The sequence below is a fragment of the Aptenodytes forsteri genome, unplaced genomic scaffold (genome assembly GCF_000699145.1).
Source record: "Aptenodytes forsteri isolate BGI_AS27 unplaced genomic scaffold, ASM69914v1 Scaffold46, whole genome shotgun sequence".
NCBI classification, from domain to species: Eukaryota; Metazoa; Chordata; class Aves; order Sphenisciformes; family Spheniscidae; genus Aptenodytes; species Aptenodytes forsteri.
This window is the reverse complement of record NW_008794774.1, coordinates 7,468,857-7,486,753: the sequence shown is the minus strand read 5'-3', so window position 1 is coordinate 7,486,753 and position 17,897 is coordinate 7,468,857. Positions and strand designations below refer to the sequence as shown.

The 17,897-nt window shown below is 38.7% G+C and overlaps 1 protein-coding gene across 1 annotated transcript in view; it reads right to left on the bottom strand.

Annotated features, from left to right (window-relative positions):
* Positions 1-210: 210 nt before the first annotated feature.
* FOCAD (focadhesin) overlaps positions 211-17,897 on the bottom strand; it is a 121,917-nt gene continuing 104,230 nt past the window's right edge. Inside the window, exons 31-44 of the mRNA XM_009274297.2 lie at positions 17,179-17,301; positions 16,290-16,367; positions 15,829-15,900; positions 15,560-15,662; positions 14,336-14,416; positions 12,513-12,641; positions 9,771-9,886; positions 8,240-8,500; positions 7,515-7,604; positions 6,148-6,325; positions 4,588-4,685; positions 3,464-3,715; positions 2,227-2,302; positions 211-704 (exon numbers count right to left, since the gene is read on the bottom strand). Of these exons, the coding sequence (XP_009272572.1) occupies positions 631-704; positions 2,227-2,302; positions 3,464-3,715; positions 4,588-4,685; positions 6,148-6,325; positions 7,515-7,604; positions 8,240-8,500; positions 9,771-9,886; positions 12,513-12,641; positions 14,336-14,416; positions 15,560-15,662; positions 15,829-15,900; positions 16,290-16,367; positions 17,179-17,301 (1,731 nt within the window). The 3' untranslated portion in view covers positions 211-630. The remainder of the gene's footprint in view (positions 705-2,226; positions 2,303-3,463; positions 3,716-4,587; positions 4,686-6,147; positions 6,326-7,514; positions 7,605-8,239; positions 8,501-9,770; positions 9,887-12,512; positions 12,642-14,335; positions 14,417-15,559; positions 15,663-15,828; positions 15,901-16,289; positions 16,368-17,178; positions 17,302-17,897) is intronic.

The window sequence follows — 17,897 nt, the reverse complement described above, 5'->3', positions numbered from 1 at the left end:
GGAGCTGGGGACATAGCAGCTATTAGGATCACTGACTTGCTTCCATGATCTTGATAAAGCCATTGCAAAACTGACAAGCATACCACCCCTTTCAGAAACCCTGCTCGCACTACATACCTTCAATGTGTTGTCACTACTGCGCAAGAGCATCGTCTTATTACTAAAAAAGGGTTATCAGTTAAAAAATAATGCTCATTCAGAAGTCTGTTACATTAAACCATACTTTAGTAAATAGGCTGCATCCAAACAAATTTTACAAGTTTTTTTTTTCTTCTATTCATTCCTACCAAGCTTCCATGAGTTAAAGGAATATTCCACTCCAGCTTTCGAGGCTCCCAGGTGTCACTAAAACAATTCAATTGAAACAACTGAATGTGTATTTCTCATTTAGATTCAGCGCAGCTCAAACCATGCTAGGTAGTTTGTAAAAGAACAACACCCCAACAGTAGAGAACAAAGTTCTGTTTTTCATCTTATAAGTCTCTGGGAGGAGGTAAAAGGATAGGAAAAAAAAGTCCAAAACCTTCTGATAGGAAACCTCTTTGAAATTGGTCTTCTTGATGCCTGAACAGTAATATTATGCTTTCAAGTGTGAACAGTTTTCTTCATTGGATAAGATACGGCATGCAGCTACCACCCATAAGCTTTAGTCCACACTGCTTTCTTCTTGAACTCTGCAAGAGATCTCAAGGCCAGAAGTGTAACTGTGAAGACAAGGACAAATGACATTAATTTGTGCAGTCCAGACTGGAAAGGATGTGAGAGTATTCTCCTTAGTCATTTTACTAACACAGGTATAAATTCAGTTCTCCTTTTACTGACTCTTTTCATGACTTTTTCACTGCCTAAACTGACAGTTTCTGATGTTACTTCCGCTGTTCATAAGATATGGTAGTCTCTACAGCCCTCTGAAATATGATGTTGTACTAGGCCTTTCGTCTGCTTTATGGCATGTCTCCTACTGAAATCGCATCACATCATCTGCTAATTAGACCATCACTTTGAAGCGGCACATAGATCAACCAACACTGCAGAAAGTTTGAATTCAATGAGCAGTGATGCAAGAGGGGAGACAGCAGGCGCTGGGAAGGACAGAAGCACAAAGTACAATGTCTTAAGTCCTCTGTGCAATTCACTGATTGGAAATGCAATTCACTGATACCTCAATTCAATTTGAAAGGATCATGTGTTTAGGCAAAAATCCAGTAACCAAACCAGTCACATTCTAGTCATCCAGAAGGGAGTTTCATGTTCTAGTACTTAAAAGCAAAAAAACAATGCAAAGCTCAAGGGAAGCAATGACTCATCTCAGTCAGGGCATACTGAGAATATACTGTGTATATCAGATTCCTCTGATGTACAGAGGAGATTCTCCAACAACCCCTAGCATTGTGTCTGGCAGAGATTAGCAGACAAAACAGGGGAATTTTGAAATTTATCAGAGAGCGACTAAAAATTGCAGACCCTCAAAACAAGGCTAATTATCCTAATGCAAAGAACTTATAACCAGATTTCAAGAAGCCGTATTTAGGTCCAACAAATCAGGCTATTCAAAGGAGGTGTCTTGTGTTAATGGGAAGAAGCACAAGCACACTCACTTCACTTGAGGGTATTTGTGGTGTCCTCTTAAAGTGACTTGCACAGATTGTATTCACAATCCTACATCTCCAGGTGAGCAATGGGGTGCATGCTAGGGCCACAGGCCATTCCTGTAATTCAAAATGTCACATACTTCCCATCTTTCTTTTCATACATCTTTTCAGCAACCCTCATTCCTCTATCCTTTCTTGTCAGACCACTCCACTAGGCTGTCGTTGCCTGTCTCCTATCCCTTCCCCACAGTTCAGTCTTCAGTTGCACCTGAATAAATTTTTACGTGACTTCTAGTACTGGAGGGTTTCCAAATAGTATGTTGCGTTCTATTTTTAAGGGTAACTTCAAAAACAATTGAGAGATCTACCACTGAAATACACTCGCAGGACCAGACGTACTTTTAGGTCCTTTGGATCTTCAGTGGTGCATCGTAAGAGTCAGCAGATGAGACAGAAAATGTAAGAAGGTGTTACAGACAGGTATGTTAACTTACCTGTGAAGGTTTCCTTAAAGACAAAATATAGCTCTCCTACATGTGCTAATAGTATAGATTCATCTCACTCCTTTTAACAACTGGATTTTTATCTGTACTGATAGTTATGGAAAAATAAGGACCCAGCTAAAATATCCTACCTTTCAGCAGGTCCATGGAAGATTTTGATAATGCTTCCTTAGGACTTTCCATCATATTGATCAGCCAGTCAATAAACTAAAGATTGAAATATAAAGGAAAATCTGAATCAAGAGAGCCTCTGCATCAAACCACCACAAATACTTTTCAGTTTGATAGGCATCTGATTGCTGCTAAACTCATAGTTACCTAATCAGTGGCCAATCAAGCTTCTGTCCAAACTATCCAAACGCCCCAGAGTACCTCTCACTGTCAGTGCAATTTCTCCCACAGCTGGATCTGAAACTTCCTTTGTTCCTTCTCGTTACCTCAGCAATAATTCCTTGTAACGAAGAAGGCAGAGTAAATAGTTTCCCCTCTGTCTTGCCTGTTCATGCCCTTTACCTATTAATACGATCCTTTCTTATCGTCTCTTGTCCAAATGTTTTACTGCAAATCCTTCAGAACTCTTACTGCCTTTGTCCCTCTTTTGACCTCTCTCATTTTTCATTGTTTTTCTGGCAGCGCAGAGTGCCTGGAGGACAATGTGATATTTCAAACTTACCAGGATGATTTTCAGGGCATAGTCTCAAATTATTCCCTAAAGCCTAATTAGGCACTTGCATATTAACAGCCCACTCCTGCATTCCTCCCATATTCTCAATTCTGACTTCAGTGGTAACTCTGAGCATGGAGTGTACAGGAGCCAGTCCTTAACAGATTCTGGTTTGCACAAAACAGCTAACTATTAATCTGTAGGTTTATAACAGTATTTCCACATATCTCAACCACAAGCAATTTACAGTAGGCTTGCCCAATTAGGCACAATTTTCCATGCTTATTTTCAACTTATACTTGAAAATAAATGACACACACTACAAACTGCACACAATATCTTTGATTGCCCTAAATTGCCACTGTGGTGATGTCCAACTGCAGAAGATCTGTCTTTCAGTGTTTAAAAGACTGACTTGCTCCCAGCAGCTGCCAACTCTCTTCTCCCAGCTGTACCCTCTTAAGAGTTTGACTCCCAACACTGGAATGTTTTTTGTTCTTTGCAACTCTCACATTTTACTTGAGAAACTACATTCAGTCTTTTGAGACAAGTCATATCTGATTGCAAATAAAGAAAAACAAGATCACAAATCAGATGCAATAGATACAGAGGAAATAACTGCTCCAGCCAAGACTTGAGCTGACTACTGAAAATGGGGTGCTTTCTGACTCTTGGAAAATGCTTACCACTGCATGCAATTTTACCTTCTGTATTTGTTCTTTCCAAGGCTCTTTAGCTAGCAACAGAGAAATGCTGCTTGGAAGGAGAGTGAGAGTCTCTTGCACAGCAAGCTTGTCAGTGGGGTGCTTGCCAACGTGATCCTCAGATAATTCTGGTAATATCATTTGGTGTTTCCACGGTGACCAGTTAGCACTGAGGCCAAGCAGTAATGGTGCACCATGGTCAGCCCAGGCCACCACAGAAGCTTCAAACAGCCACAGGAGAAAATCTATGCACTAAACAGGAAAAAGGCAAAAATGCACTTTATTAAATGAGTAATACAGAAGGGGAGAGAAAAGAAAACCAATTAAAAAAAACCCCAAACCAAAAATCCAGATGGTAGGTTGTTCTTCAAAACAGTAATCTGAAAATTCAGCTAACATTCAAAATGCAAGAACTAGAAAGTTCTTAATATTCTCTTATGCTTTGAAGCAGCATAACTCTTTTTCTAAACTCCAAATCAAACTAAAATGTCTGCACAAAGAAAAGCAAAACCAGACTCTTCTAAAATCATCCTTTAGATTAAGGCTGATCCACATTTCATTCAAAATGGGGAAATAACTGCTTTACAGCAACCTACCTGTTGAGGAAACTTAGAGATGGTCACCCTTGTGATGCTACAAATGGTTGAGAAATACTGCAGCAATGTAACAAATGCCTTTCTGATCTAAGCAGCAGCTTATTTTATGTCCTCAACCAGAAGACTTAAACAGCTGAACAGATGTAACAATGAACAATATTAGTTCCCTAAAACTGTCCAAGCCCTCTTAGAAACAGCAGCTGCACAGTTTTGACCTGCTTAGACAGTTCTACTGGTAAATTCAAATTTTTCCTTTAATTGTTCTAAATACAGTAAATTTGAAGCAATGATTTCCTTTAGTTGCCTTTAGCTTCTATCATAATTTAAATGTCACGGTTATTTTAAAGTAAGAGTTTTAAATACACATACATTCACAAAAATTGAGAAGAATATCTCTATGGAGGTAAGATGACAATCTTCTAAGATATAAAAGCACGGGGAATAATACTTATTGCTGAGGAAGAATATGAAATACATCAAAACCTCCTTTTTTTCCTGAAAGCTGCAAATTATTCTCACAGCATGTACCTCTTTAAGATTGACATTTTGTAAGGGTGTTGACTTGTATGCTAAATTTCTGATGTAGCCCATCAGGTCTAGTAGCCAGTCCATTCTTTTCAGCACTCCTAGAAGAACAAGAACATTGACTCACAAAAAACACTAGAACGCCCCATTTTTCATTAAAAAGCAAGCATAGGGAATCACTATAGCAATGAAGCACTGACTGTGGAAAAACAATGATCACCAATACCACTATCACATTTGATTCATGGTTGCCACTGACAGAAGGCATATGGGCGCTTAAACGGTACAAAAACTTCGCTTATAATGCAGGCAACACACTGAACACACAGAAAAAGGAATGCTGAGTGAGGATTATTTCACATAATGCCAGCCTGCAGGTCCCACTAACCCAGCCTGCATATATGACTGCTACAGAATCCTAAAGCCTCCCTGAAGTTTTTGCCCCAGTATTCATCTCAGTCTAGGACTGATGTCACTGTACATTGGGCAATAATGTGGGAAGTGCTGCAAAAATCCTCCTACAGTGCAGAGAGGATCAGTAAAATACAGTCAAGGCATGCAAATAAAATCAGCCCTCAACCCAAGGATGGAACATATTTCATTGATTCAGATCCTGCTGTCCAAAATCCATTCTACCTCCTACAAACTAATAACCATCTTCACCTTCAAGACCATGTCACTTCATACACTACCATTTCCTTGTACTCTTTACATGGGCCCTCTTTCATATTGCTTCCTCTTTTACCCAAAGGAGCCTCACCTCACTCATTCAAAACTCACTACTGTTTGAAGTTCTTCAGCCACAGCTGGCAGCTAAGGCATCTAGCAACATAATGCTCTGAAGTTGTTCTGTGAACACAGGCAGCCAAAGATCCTTCTGCCATGAAAATGAGGAGACCTCATTCCTGCATCCCTCTGTTCTTGTTTCTTCTTCCTTCATCCTCCTGTGCGATTCTGCTACGCCTCTTGCATAAGCTCCAGTGCTCTAACAGACCCTTAGCTGAGCCTGCTCAACTCATTAACCCACCAGATAACTATCTGGTATGGTTATGAAGAGGCGGAAAGGCAATTTGTTTCCTGTGTTAACGCAGTGCAAGGAGTTCAGAAAAGCAAGCTATCTCCTTGGTTCAACCAGTCTCATGGGAACATGCCCCCACCTACTGTGTCACACACCAGTGAGATATTAGATCTGAAGGTTAGTAGAGGTGCACTATTTCTGGTCTCTGATGTGCTATGTAACATTTCTAACACTACCTTACACTGAAAGTCTAAAAAGACTGGAGACACAGATCTAGTCAAAACCCTGGTCTGCAAACCACCTGGCTGAGATAAATTACTTGCAGCTGATCCACAGAAACATAAAGGATTGAAGAAAAACGGAAAAGCAATGTTTGATACAAGTATTTGAAGAGCAGAAAAAATATGAAGATTGAGTAGTTTCTAATATGGAGAAATTTGGAAACACCTGGGTTAAACCATCTTAAAATTATTTTAAAAGAATCAGTGTAGATCCATCAATATCTGTTGATTTTGTTGTTGATTCTTCTTTAAGCCTGACCTTACCTGTGTTTTCATGGCTCACAATACGAGCATGATAGAAACTATGCAAGAGCATCCATAAAATATTTTCTTTCTGGTGATATCCTGCCACAGTATCAATCACAGCACTGAAGTTCGTCAGAGGCAGTCTGCCTTGAGAAATTAAATATACTTTCGTGAATGTGGCCTTCTCTATATTGTTCTGCAAATGCAATTAAAAAACATGTTAAATTAAAACATAACTTTCTTGTGGAAACAGTAGATGCTGCATTCCTCTTTTGTAAAAAAAAAAAAAAGGGAAGAAATTCTTTGATTATCTAGCAGGCTCATTTTTCTTCAAGACAAATTATTGAACAGAAGACTGTACATATTACTTTAATTTTACATGCTTCTAAATAGTCCAGCAAACTGCAAATCGGTACAGTTTGACTGTTTTCATACTGCTTTAAATTTTACATTTTCCCTTTAAATTGAAATGGGCCAGCTTGACAGTTCTGGAGACTCAAGTCTTCTTGCAAGACAGATTCACTGCAGTGACAAAAAGGTTTTCCTAAATGGCGTTTTCCAGTGTGGAAGTAAGAACTCAAAGATACAAGGAAATGACAGTTCAGCTTCCCTAGCCTATTTAAATGCTTGATTCTCTAGTGAATCTGCCAGTAAACAGAACAACATGATTTTATGTCATGGATGTTTGTTTATAACAATCTGATCTGAAACCATCAAGTCCTTCCACACATGTCACTTCCTTAGCATTCCAGCTGCTAAGAATTCCACTGCTAATTGCGTCCATTGGTGAGCTAGAAGCTGAAAGCTTTTCTATTCCATTGTCATCCTTAGCCATCTTGTGCACCAGGAAACATTCTGAGTGTGAATGCAAATATTGACATTAAGTCAAGAATGAGAGGTTGTTCAGTCAAAGTATTTCACATTTTTAACAGAAGCAAGGATCCACCTGCTCAAGCACAGCTAGTCACTGGGATGGATTTACAGTCCGTTTCAAGCAGGTAGTTGTGTTAACCAAAGAGGACTACGGTCTGCTGTTTGCATCATTGGTCTGCGATTCAGAAGATCTAACACCATTCCTGTTCTGCTAACAGAGCCCTGCCTGAACTTGACCAAGTTACTTAGACTCTCCAGTTCAAAGCTCCCAGGTGAAATCAGTAGTGTTTCAGTTGCCTTGAGAAAGTTTTCGGTACAGGCTCTTATCACTTTTGCTTTTCTCTGCTGCCTGAAAATTAGAGCCAGAACACTCTTACTTGCATGGCAAGTAAGTAAAACAATCAAAATCAATGCTCCCCATGAGCTAAAACACTCTGGTGACAAGAAAAATGGTAAGGCATGCTTGTTTCACATGATTTGGTGATAAAAGACCAGGAGTAAAACATCATTACCTTAGAGATCTGGACAATGCGATCAATCTCTGAATCAGCCATTTCTGAGATACATTTTGCTACATCGATATACACCTCCAGTTCCCCTCTCTGGAAACAGAAAAGTAAATACACGTTTAGATGTATACTTCCAGGTTTCTTCATCATTAAAATTGGTGAGTCCAGGAACTTTGTTATGATCATGATGAATATTTAATCTAGTCTCTAGCCTCGTTTTATTTATTCTATTTTAGAAAGTCTGTATTTGCTGGGGACTTCAATGCACTTAATAATTAAGGAATAATGGTATCTGAAAACTTTCAGAGAGTTTGTTGGGTTTTTTTAATGGAGAAGTGTCTTTCCTTGGAGATATTTTCTGTAGCTAGCTAGTTTCTTTAAATCACTGAGAAGCTGAATCCTCTGCGGGGAAAAAAAACCCAACCTTCTGATTTTTCTCTGCTTCTGTTTCAATAACATTTATTTCAGTACCAATACTGTATCTTTCCATTACCAAATCATTTAAGTGGGAAAAGTGTACATTAAATTGGTTTCACAAATTAGTCATATTCTAAAGAATATCTAAAAGTAACTTAAATAGAAATTATGCAGGCGTCTTAACTACTATCGCTAAATATTTTACGTCTACTTCATGTTTCAAATGTGATGGGTCAGTGCAAAAAGATGGGACTTCCCATCAGTAAAAATATCCAGTTACAATATTGATACACCTCATACTTATTCCTTACCTGAACCTCATTTGGTAGAAGCTCAAATACTTTCTCCACAGCCTGGCACAGAAAGCTCCAGCAGTACTGGGCAGCATTTGGAAGTTTCATTGCCTGCATAAGACCCTGTAAAACACACTGGCAGATTTCTGGGTTTTTTGTGTGGTTCTTCCCTTCAAATTGTTGTATCAGAAACACTTCTGTAAAGGACTGCAGTTTGTCTTCTGCAACATGTTTCATCCACAGGGGCAGGGACGTGAAAAGGTATTTCTGGGTTTTCATCTGAAAAACAAAAACTTTTGCTTAGTTTCAGATTCTAGCTCTTCACCAACCTTCAACTATTGTCAGAAAAGATGAAATTATAAAGAAGTGGCTCAAACACCACTTAAAAAAGCACTCAAAGTCATAAATACTTTTCAATTCTTCTTCCCTCTTCTGATGAATTGCTTGAATTAAAAAGAGTTCAAACATGTCAATATTCTATTTTTCTTAAAAGTTGACAAAATTTCTTTCAATGAACCATAGATATGTCTCTGCACTGGCAGGACAATTGTGATTTCCCTATATGGTGCCCACTGCATTTCTACATGAAGCATACAGACTGACTAGACAGCTAAGGACACAAGTATGGTACTCCTAGCACCATTAATATTGCTAGCTAGTGAGGAAGAATGAATAATTACCTTGAAGGAATCCAAAGCTTACATACTCTGTGGCTGAGCTCATTTTGTGACCTCAAATCCCCACTGCAGTGAGAAACTGGTGCTCAGAAATAAAATCTTTCTTTTTTTGGTACCTTACCAATTATGTATCTTAAAATTGCCAAGTGTTTAAATATCTGTATAGATTAATGAATTAAAAATTACAAGACAAAAATACCCCTTGAAGAACTGGAAAAGGTCACAGAAATCCACAATGGATTTTCTGAGAATTGTCATGAACCTACTTCTGAACTTGTATAAACTGACAGAACTGCACAGTCAAGTGCACTGTGGGATTCAGTGAGTTTTACACACCGTATCATGGAGTCCATGTTGTACCTTTGTAAGAAGAACTGCACTGTAGTGAGGATAAGCCCAAATTTGATTATATATAGGTTAGTCTGTTGACTATCTACAGAATTAATGCAAGGTTTGCAAGAAGTAAAATGTTTTACTAGATCAAGAGACATTGCTGGAAGAAGCAGGCAAGCTTTTGGACAGATAGGTGGGACTTTTTTCTAAGACTATCAGCTGGTATAGTAAAAGATACTTCTTCTCCCTACATGCCATGCCTTCTTACACCTCTAGGTTATCAGAGCTATAGCATGAAATGAGAGAGAGGAAAAAGGTCTTAAGCAATTTAAGTAAAACCAATGTAGCAGATCTTAAGTCTGCCTTGAATTTCAAGCCCCCAGAATAGCCCTTCTCTCACTATAAATATTTGCTAAACAGTATTTCTGCAGAATTCTGAACCCAGTCATCCTTTTCGGGTGAGACAGCCTAAACATCATCACTGGGGAATCTTACAGGAAAGAGGTGCTGAGGTCCCACAAATTTTCTGACATACGTACACTGATACTGTAGACAAGGGGAGGTGCCACCCACATCCCCAAAAGCATTGCTGCATTTTGAGATGACTGGGCCTGTGTCACAGCCAGCTGAAGGCAGAGATGTTTTACCTCATCACCTAAAGCAGAAGAAAACAAACAGAAGTTATGAAGAAATTATTTTTACTTTAAATTTGTTCTCAACTCATAAAATAAAGGAGGATTATTGTTCTACTAGAGCACTACATTAAAATTTGCTTGTCTAGAGATGCTGCTTAAAGCTTTTAACACATATGTTAGAAGTCTCCTCTTCCCATTCGTGCACTTTGAGCAAGAAATCTCAGGATTTGTCCAAGTTAATTTCAATTCACTCAACAATAAAAATGTGGGAATGGTAAGAAAAGTAAGAATTAAAAGACTCCTTGCCAAATAAAGGGGAGATTTAATCTACAGAAGGAGAAATTAGTCAATATTCCTTCCTGTTAAATGTAGGTGTAATAAGCATTTGCTCACATGTTTCTACTCTTCCATGTACCCCACGTTCATATAACATGTCACAGAACAGAGGTTAGTCACTCTTACTGCTGTGTTGCAGCGTTCTCCAGATTAACACATGGGAAGGCCTTACTGTGCATAGAAGTTTTGATGGTTATGGAATCCTTATTGGTTTCTCTTTAAAGTTCCCTTAATGACTGATACAGCCAGTTTCTTAATAGAATAATTAGTCATAAATATGTTGAAGAGGTACTTTGAGCAATGGCATGGCTTCCATGTAGTTCATGATTGCTACAGCAACGTAAGAACAAACAATTTAAGTATTATACTAGCATTTGACTCATTAGACAGAAGATACATTACTGTTAAGTGTCAGCATAAAACTTAAATAGGTGCTTTGCAAATTAAACTGTTCTTTCAGTAATGAAAGTGGCAATCTATATAGCATGACTTTTAAAAAGTTCACTAACATTAGTGCATGAACAAAGCGAAGATTTAAGAGACTACTATCAGGCTCTTCGAAATAAAATACCTTATACGAGAAGTTAAGTCATTTGCAGAACTCGGAAAGGGTGAAATAGTAACAAGATACTTTGGCAACCAATTCAAAAATTCTCTCTCACTAGCTTGGACTGCTAAGACGCAGATTATGGTTTGCCTATGACTGTTCACTTCAGAGCACTACTGAATAACAAACAGGTACTACTTCAATCATGTTATATGGTTTCTGCTCAGCAACAACTGCAATAAACCTTGTAAGATGGGAAAGCAATCTGTTGTCTTCAATATGTTTACAGATGAACAAATCTTCACAGAATTTGTGAAACATTTAAGGTTCATAAAAACAGTCGTGAATTCTCAGACATGAATAACAGTGACCTAGAGAATCCGAGATAATTGAGCATGTAGTCTAACTTTTGCAAAAATATTCATGATATAGCTGTTCCAGAAAAAGTGTGTTAGAGTGCCACATTTCTAGGTGGACTGTTAGGTCGTAATACAACTGTTCTGCGTTATACTTTCTAGTACAACTTGAATATTGCTCATGAGCACACAGCAAGACCTATTTCTGCAGGTATATATAATCTAGAGAATAGTGTGCAACTTCCACAACACTACAGAGGGACAGTCAAGAGAAATTATGTATAAAAATGCAGATTAAGATGCTTTCTGAAGTCAATAAAAACATAGCCACAAAACGGATGTACTGTTTCCTCTGGAATTCCCCTGATTTACAAAAGTAAGACTCCTAAGAGAAAAACAGGAATAAAAAAATCCCCTCTATATTTAACAAGTTTCAGCTATTCATAAGGTTGCACACAAATTTGCATCAGCATGGACTGCAGATCTCAGTATAGGAAATTCTTTCACTTATTCTTAAAAAAGACTTTACAATCTATTTCAAGAATACCAAGTAAAACAGAAGTTGCAGCTCAAGTATAAGCAAAAATGTTTAATGTGTAGCCAACTGCAGTTGTAAAAGAATCTGCAAGGCCAGCAATAACAGTTACATAAATCAGGAGAAACAAAACTCAGTGGAATCAAACAAGGGAATACGGAACTTTGCACAGTAGTTTGTTGGGGGTTTTTTTGTTTGTTTGTTTTTTAAGGAAATGAGTTTGAAACTCAGACACTTATATCAATCAAAACAGGCACTGACAGAACTACTCTACATTGAGTAGAAACATATTATACAAGCTGTCCAACACAATACTTCACAATCAAAGCTACTCTCCAGCGTGGAGGAAAAATGCTCTTAGAAGCACTGACAAAATCAGGATCATGATGGAAAAAAGGATACGCTTTCCTCTGTCACCCAGTGTAATTTATAGTAGAAAGTGTATTTCAGACTAGCAATAGCTAGATGGACTACAGAGCAGTTCAAACTTGTGATAAAGCTGCCTGCAGCCTCTGATGATGCTGAAAGTAAGATACAATTAGTTGAGTTTCATGAGGGGCTCTTCTTACTGTAAATAGTTCAAATGAAAAATTCGGTCCCATTTCACCAGTGTTTTAGAGAACTTCCAATACTGCTCCAGACTTCTCAGCACTAATCTTCTTTAGTCTTTTCCTGCGTTAAACTGTGTCTACACAGTGATCACAAATACGTGCTTGCAAACATTAAAAAGTTGGTCTTGAAAGCATAGTAAAGACTTCAATCCCTGCAATAACTTCAAGCCCTGAAGTGAGCCCTGAAGTTTGTGAAAGCTGTGTTAGTAAAGAAGTCTTGTGGCAAGTACAAAAGACTGAATAGAAAACTACTAATCTTACCAAAGTTTAGCCTCATCAAAGGAGAAAGAATGGATGCCCAGTTTACAGGTGGATACTGATGGCTTTCTCCAACTAATGCAATGGGTGCCAATGCGACTTTCACCAGCTCAACTGGGACAGATTCAGGGCCTACGGCAGAAGATTAAATCACAGTCTGAATTTTAAACACACACATTTGGCTAAACAGCTCAGGAAAAAAATGTGAACGCTGCACTGAACACCAATCTGTAGTGAAGAATTGCAAAGCATTATAAAATTACTGTTATTTCTTTTTGTATCTTAGAATTAGCTGTCCCTTGTTTGTAATCAACAGCTGTATTTTTAATATTAATGTCCTATCAAAAAAGGCTTTTTGTTACAGATAAATAGAAGCTTTCTGGTTCCTTCTCCTTGAACCAATTTATGAGTTAATTACAGATATTCCTCATCTAGTAGGGTAGTATTTTTGCAGTCATTAGTAGGAGAACAGCAAAGTTTTCTGACACTGCTCTCCTTCTCCATCCTGCAGGTGCAGGCCACAAAAATTGCCAGACAGGTGCTAACCTTTGCCACATACTGTGTTACTTAAACACAGGGAGCTAACTCAGTGAAAGTCCTCCTGGAGGCAAGGCATGAGCAATTTTTACCTCCATTGAAAGCAAAGCTTGCTTCATAGGACAATAGTGAGCTCACTTAGCTCCACACAGGAATGATCTCCTCTGCTCTATCTCCCTTAAGACTGTACTCCCAAGACATCTCTCTTACTAGCACTCCTCATGTAATTGCATACTTTCTTCAGGTTCCTTTGCATTTATCACACATAGCAGTACCCCATTTGAATACAACTATGTTATGGAGAATCTTAACCTAGGATCATGGAAATAAAGGGCAGCATAAAGTTTGCCTGATGATGGAGTATTCCTGAGGATACATGCTAACACTTAAAGTGATTTGACTTTCATTCCCACAGGGAAGATACTTCATCTCACAGACACAGAGGAAGCGGAAAGGGAAAGGGTTTAAAAAGTCATAAAAATTCAGTGGAGACAACGAAAGCCCTAACTACATAATTGTTGTGGTTTAACCTCAGTTGGCAACTAAGCACTGCACAGCCGCTCACTCACTCCCCCCCAGTGGGATGGGGGAGAGGATCGGAAGGGTAAAAGTGAGAAAACTCATGGGTTGAGATAAAGACAGTTTAATAGGCAAAGCAAAAGCCGCGCACGCAAGCAAAGCAAAACAAGGAATTCATTCACTCCTTCCCATGGGCAGGCAGGTGTTCAGCCATCTCCTGGAAAGCAGGGCTCCATCACGCATAACAGTTACTTGAAAAGACAAACACCATCACTCTGAACGTCCCCCCCTTCCTTCTTCTTCCCCCAGCTTTATATACTGAGCATGACGTCACATGGTATGGAACATCCCTTTGGCCAGTTTGGGTCAGTTGTCCTGGCTGTGCCCCCTCCCAGCTTCTTGTGCACCTCCAGCCTTCTCAGTCGGTAGAGCATGGGAAGCTGAAAAGTCCTTGGCTAGTGTAAGCATTACCTAGCAACAACTAAAACATCGGTGTGTTGTCAATATTGTTCTCACCCTAAATCCAAAACACAGCACTGTACCAGTTACTAGGAAGGAAATTAACTCTATCCCTGCTGAAACTAGGACAATTCTACCTTATCTTTGAGTGTTATTCGATTTTTTGTTCAGAGATTAAATATCCCACGTTAGTGAAGTTCTAATTAGTATTTAGAAAAGTTCTCTTAGCAAATAGAAGGGGGTTATTAGGATCACCTTTTATAGTCATAACAAATTTCCCAGAGGGATACTATACTTTCATCCCTTCTTACCTTTCTTTCCACTTTCAATGGCAAAGTCAATGGCTGCCCTGATAAAGCTGTTTTCAGGCAAGTAGCTAAAATCTGGAGAAACTGTGAAGATGAAAAGACTGTTTATATACTAAAACATGTCAGCAGAAACTATAACCTTCAGCTCCCATGTAAATTCAAAGGCCAAACTGAGCTATGTTTGAGCTAACTAATTCTATAGGTGACCTGCAACATTTAGACTACAAGATTATTGATAGATGCATTGTTCTTTCCACTTTTAAGGCAAGCTAAACATTTGTGTTGGTGGGAGGTGCCCTGTCTGAAAAAACAAAGTCATTGACCAACTGAAAGGCCAGGGATAAGAACTTCCTTAAAATGCATCAGCCACTGCGAGTCAGGCTTTAAAAGGGAGAGCTTCAAAAGCTTAGTAAAGTGTAATACAACTGAGACATTCCATATCTATCTAACCTCAGACACATGTGTCAAGATTATACAACAGTAGAAACTCCAAGAATCTTTCTTCTGTGATGAGGAAGTTTACCTACACTTCATATTATTGGTTCCCAACTTGGTTCACACCGAAGTGAACAGCTTCCACTTCATTAGTTCCCTCCTATTACTGGTATTTCATCAGTGGTGTAATCCTGCCTTTATTTTACCAATGGATGTTGAAACAACACCAGAAAGTAATGATGTATCGACAGAATATGAATTTCTGTGCTAACTGCTACAGTGAAAGTAGCTACAGAACAGCAGTTTTTTACTTCAGTTAACCAGAGAACATCTCTTCTATAAAAATACTTTTGAAAAGCCAGCTTGCTCTTGTTATGGACCAGTTTTTAAGCCAGAGTTGGCTTTTTTATACAGTGGGAAGTGCTAAAACAGAGTAGAGTAATTGATTCTCAGGGCATGGCATGGATAATGTAGTTGTCAAACACGTGCCATATGCAGTGTAAACCTTCTTTACAATTTATTCTATAAAAGAATAAAGACAGAAGCAATATACAAGTTTGACCAGAACAACTTAGAACCTTACTTTGATACTGCAAGTAAAAGCAGACGGGGGGGGATCCTATTTAGAACACTGCTTCCTGCTTCCTGTTCCAACCTTTAGCTCTGGCACACAGGACCATGAGGTCTCCGATTCAAAGTCTGTCATGTCATTTAATATGGCTGCAATGCCTAGCATTTTAGCTAGGTGCTACTTCTGTATGTTCTTTAAGCAGCAATAATAAAGCATCTTACCGGATGCCCTGCTCTGGGTAGAAGACAAACAGGACATATGAAGGCGTCCCAAAAGTCCTGCTGCATTTGTCTGAAGGCCAATCTGCCCTGAAAAACTGATTATCTGTTGAGACAATAAACCGTTAGTTAGACAAGTTTCCCTACGTTGCCTCATTCAAGCTGGACACAGACATTATGAAGTTTCTTTAAACAGATTTGGCCTGTTTGTGCAAGATGTCACAGTACCCTAGTGCATTATCCAAAGCAGGAAACAGAGGCTACCTTCTTACCTGTGTAAGGGTTCTGATGACTTCATTCAGCTTACTTTGAAACTGGGAAGACTGAATGCTCTCAGATTTCAGCTGCCAAAGAAAAAAAAAAAGTTATGTGAATTTTGTAAGGGAAGAAAAGAAACAACAAACGAGAGAACAAGTGCTGAAAAGATAGATCATGTTTGCACACATGCGTTTTTGTGGGGGAGTGGAGAAGAAAAGGAGAAAGCCTACATGGCTGTACACTCTTCCCTAATGGCACTGCAAATGGGCCATGTGATGGGAAAAATGGGACAGACCCCATTTTACACATTGTAATTCTATCCCGCTTGTTTCATACCCAACATGACTCACTATTGCATAAATGGGATGCCCTGGTATATAACCACTGTTGTAAGGACGCAGAGGATGTCATTCCATCTTGCTTCTAGCCAAATTTCTAAAAGAGATAGAAGTACCATTTGCTTGCACGTTCTCACCTGTATCATGCCTCCTTCAGAGCCCACCAGTGCAACCAGCCCACTGACAGCAGCCAGACGCTGCATTGTTGGAGAACCCTGGAAGTGTAATTCAGGATCAGTGAGTCAATGTGGTCACAGAACACTACTGCAGGACAAAAGACTTGTTTCTTCCAACTTAAAAACCATGACTGCTATCACTTGTACACCTCTCATCCCAACAGCCTTTTCAGGTCAGATTCCAGCATGCTGGATGATGATTCATCCCTCTCTTGGTGAATAAAGGCTTTATATGGAGCTTCCGCCAACTCCCCCCTCAATCTGAAATCATCATGCATTTCTCCCTGACAAATCACTTTCTTCTAGCACAGTCTGTATTCCACAAAATATGCCAGTGCAATTCAACTCTGAAACACTGTATTGATACTTGACCTTCAGCTGCAATCTTAATGTGTAAGTTTAGAGTTTGATTTCAAACATGCAATTTTTGTTACAATGAAATAAATTAAAATTATTATAACAACTGCGGCACTATAATCACCATTCTGTTAGTCTAATTTTGATAAGTAGCACCTGATTTCACAAGGCATCTTCATTTAATAACCTAGATTTTTTCCTTGAATATTGTTCCAAATTAGTAAAGTTCTCCAAATTAAGATCTCATTGAGATACGTATTTTCCATAAATCATCCAAGCAGAAAAGAAACATTTTTTTTCCTTTAGCAAACAGTCCAAAGATATATTTTCGCTTCCAAATATCAATCAAACAGCATGTTGAGATAGTCCTAACTTTTCCTAGCATCACTCCTGCAGAAGCAAGGAAAATTATGTCCCTACTGCTCATTTAAAAATCTCACACACACACACCACCTCCTGCAAAAAAAGAGGATATGAGTTAAAACTCCTTTACCTCTGCAAGCACAATTTTTATCCAGGCTGGCATTAGTCTGTTACTTAGGTCTTCAGCTTTCCCATGACCACAAGCTGACAATCCATGTACTATTGCACCCAGAGCTAAAGCAAAACCATGGGTCTGGTAAGGTGAAAAAGACACACTGAAAAACAGATCTTCCAAAGGATTCTGTATTTTTTTTTAAAATCTTTATTATTGAAACATTACTTAAATATTTATTATTTCCCAATAATTAGACGTTATGTCTTTGTCTAAAATACTGGATGCTTTCTTATTTCAAGTATTTTCTTATTTCAAGTATTTTCTCATGTCAAGTGACATAGGATTTTCTGAGATTAAATACTGATCTTTGGCACATAGATCGCTCTGCAGCCTTTATTTTAGAGCAGACTTTCTGATACAAAGATAAAAAGCTGTAGCAAAGATAGTTTGTTCTGACTTCCTGTTTTCCAGATAAACATTCTAAACAGTTGATCAGTGTAATAGCACGTTTTGATTCAAAATGATTGCCTTTTTTTTCTCTCCCCCCCCGCCCTTTTTTTTTGGCAAGCATTTAACAAAAAAGAACACTCGCTGAAATATGGAGATTATTTTTGGCATTTTTAGAGGGTAACCCTAGGACACCAGGGATGAAACAGACACCTGGAAGAAGTTGTGGCTGTGATGCACCGTCTGGAGGCTAAGGGAAAGCAAAAATTCAGAAGAGCACAGTAGAT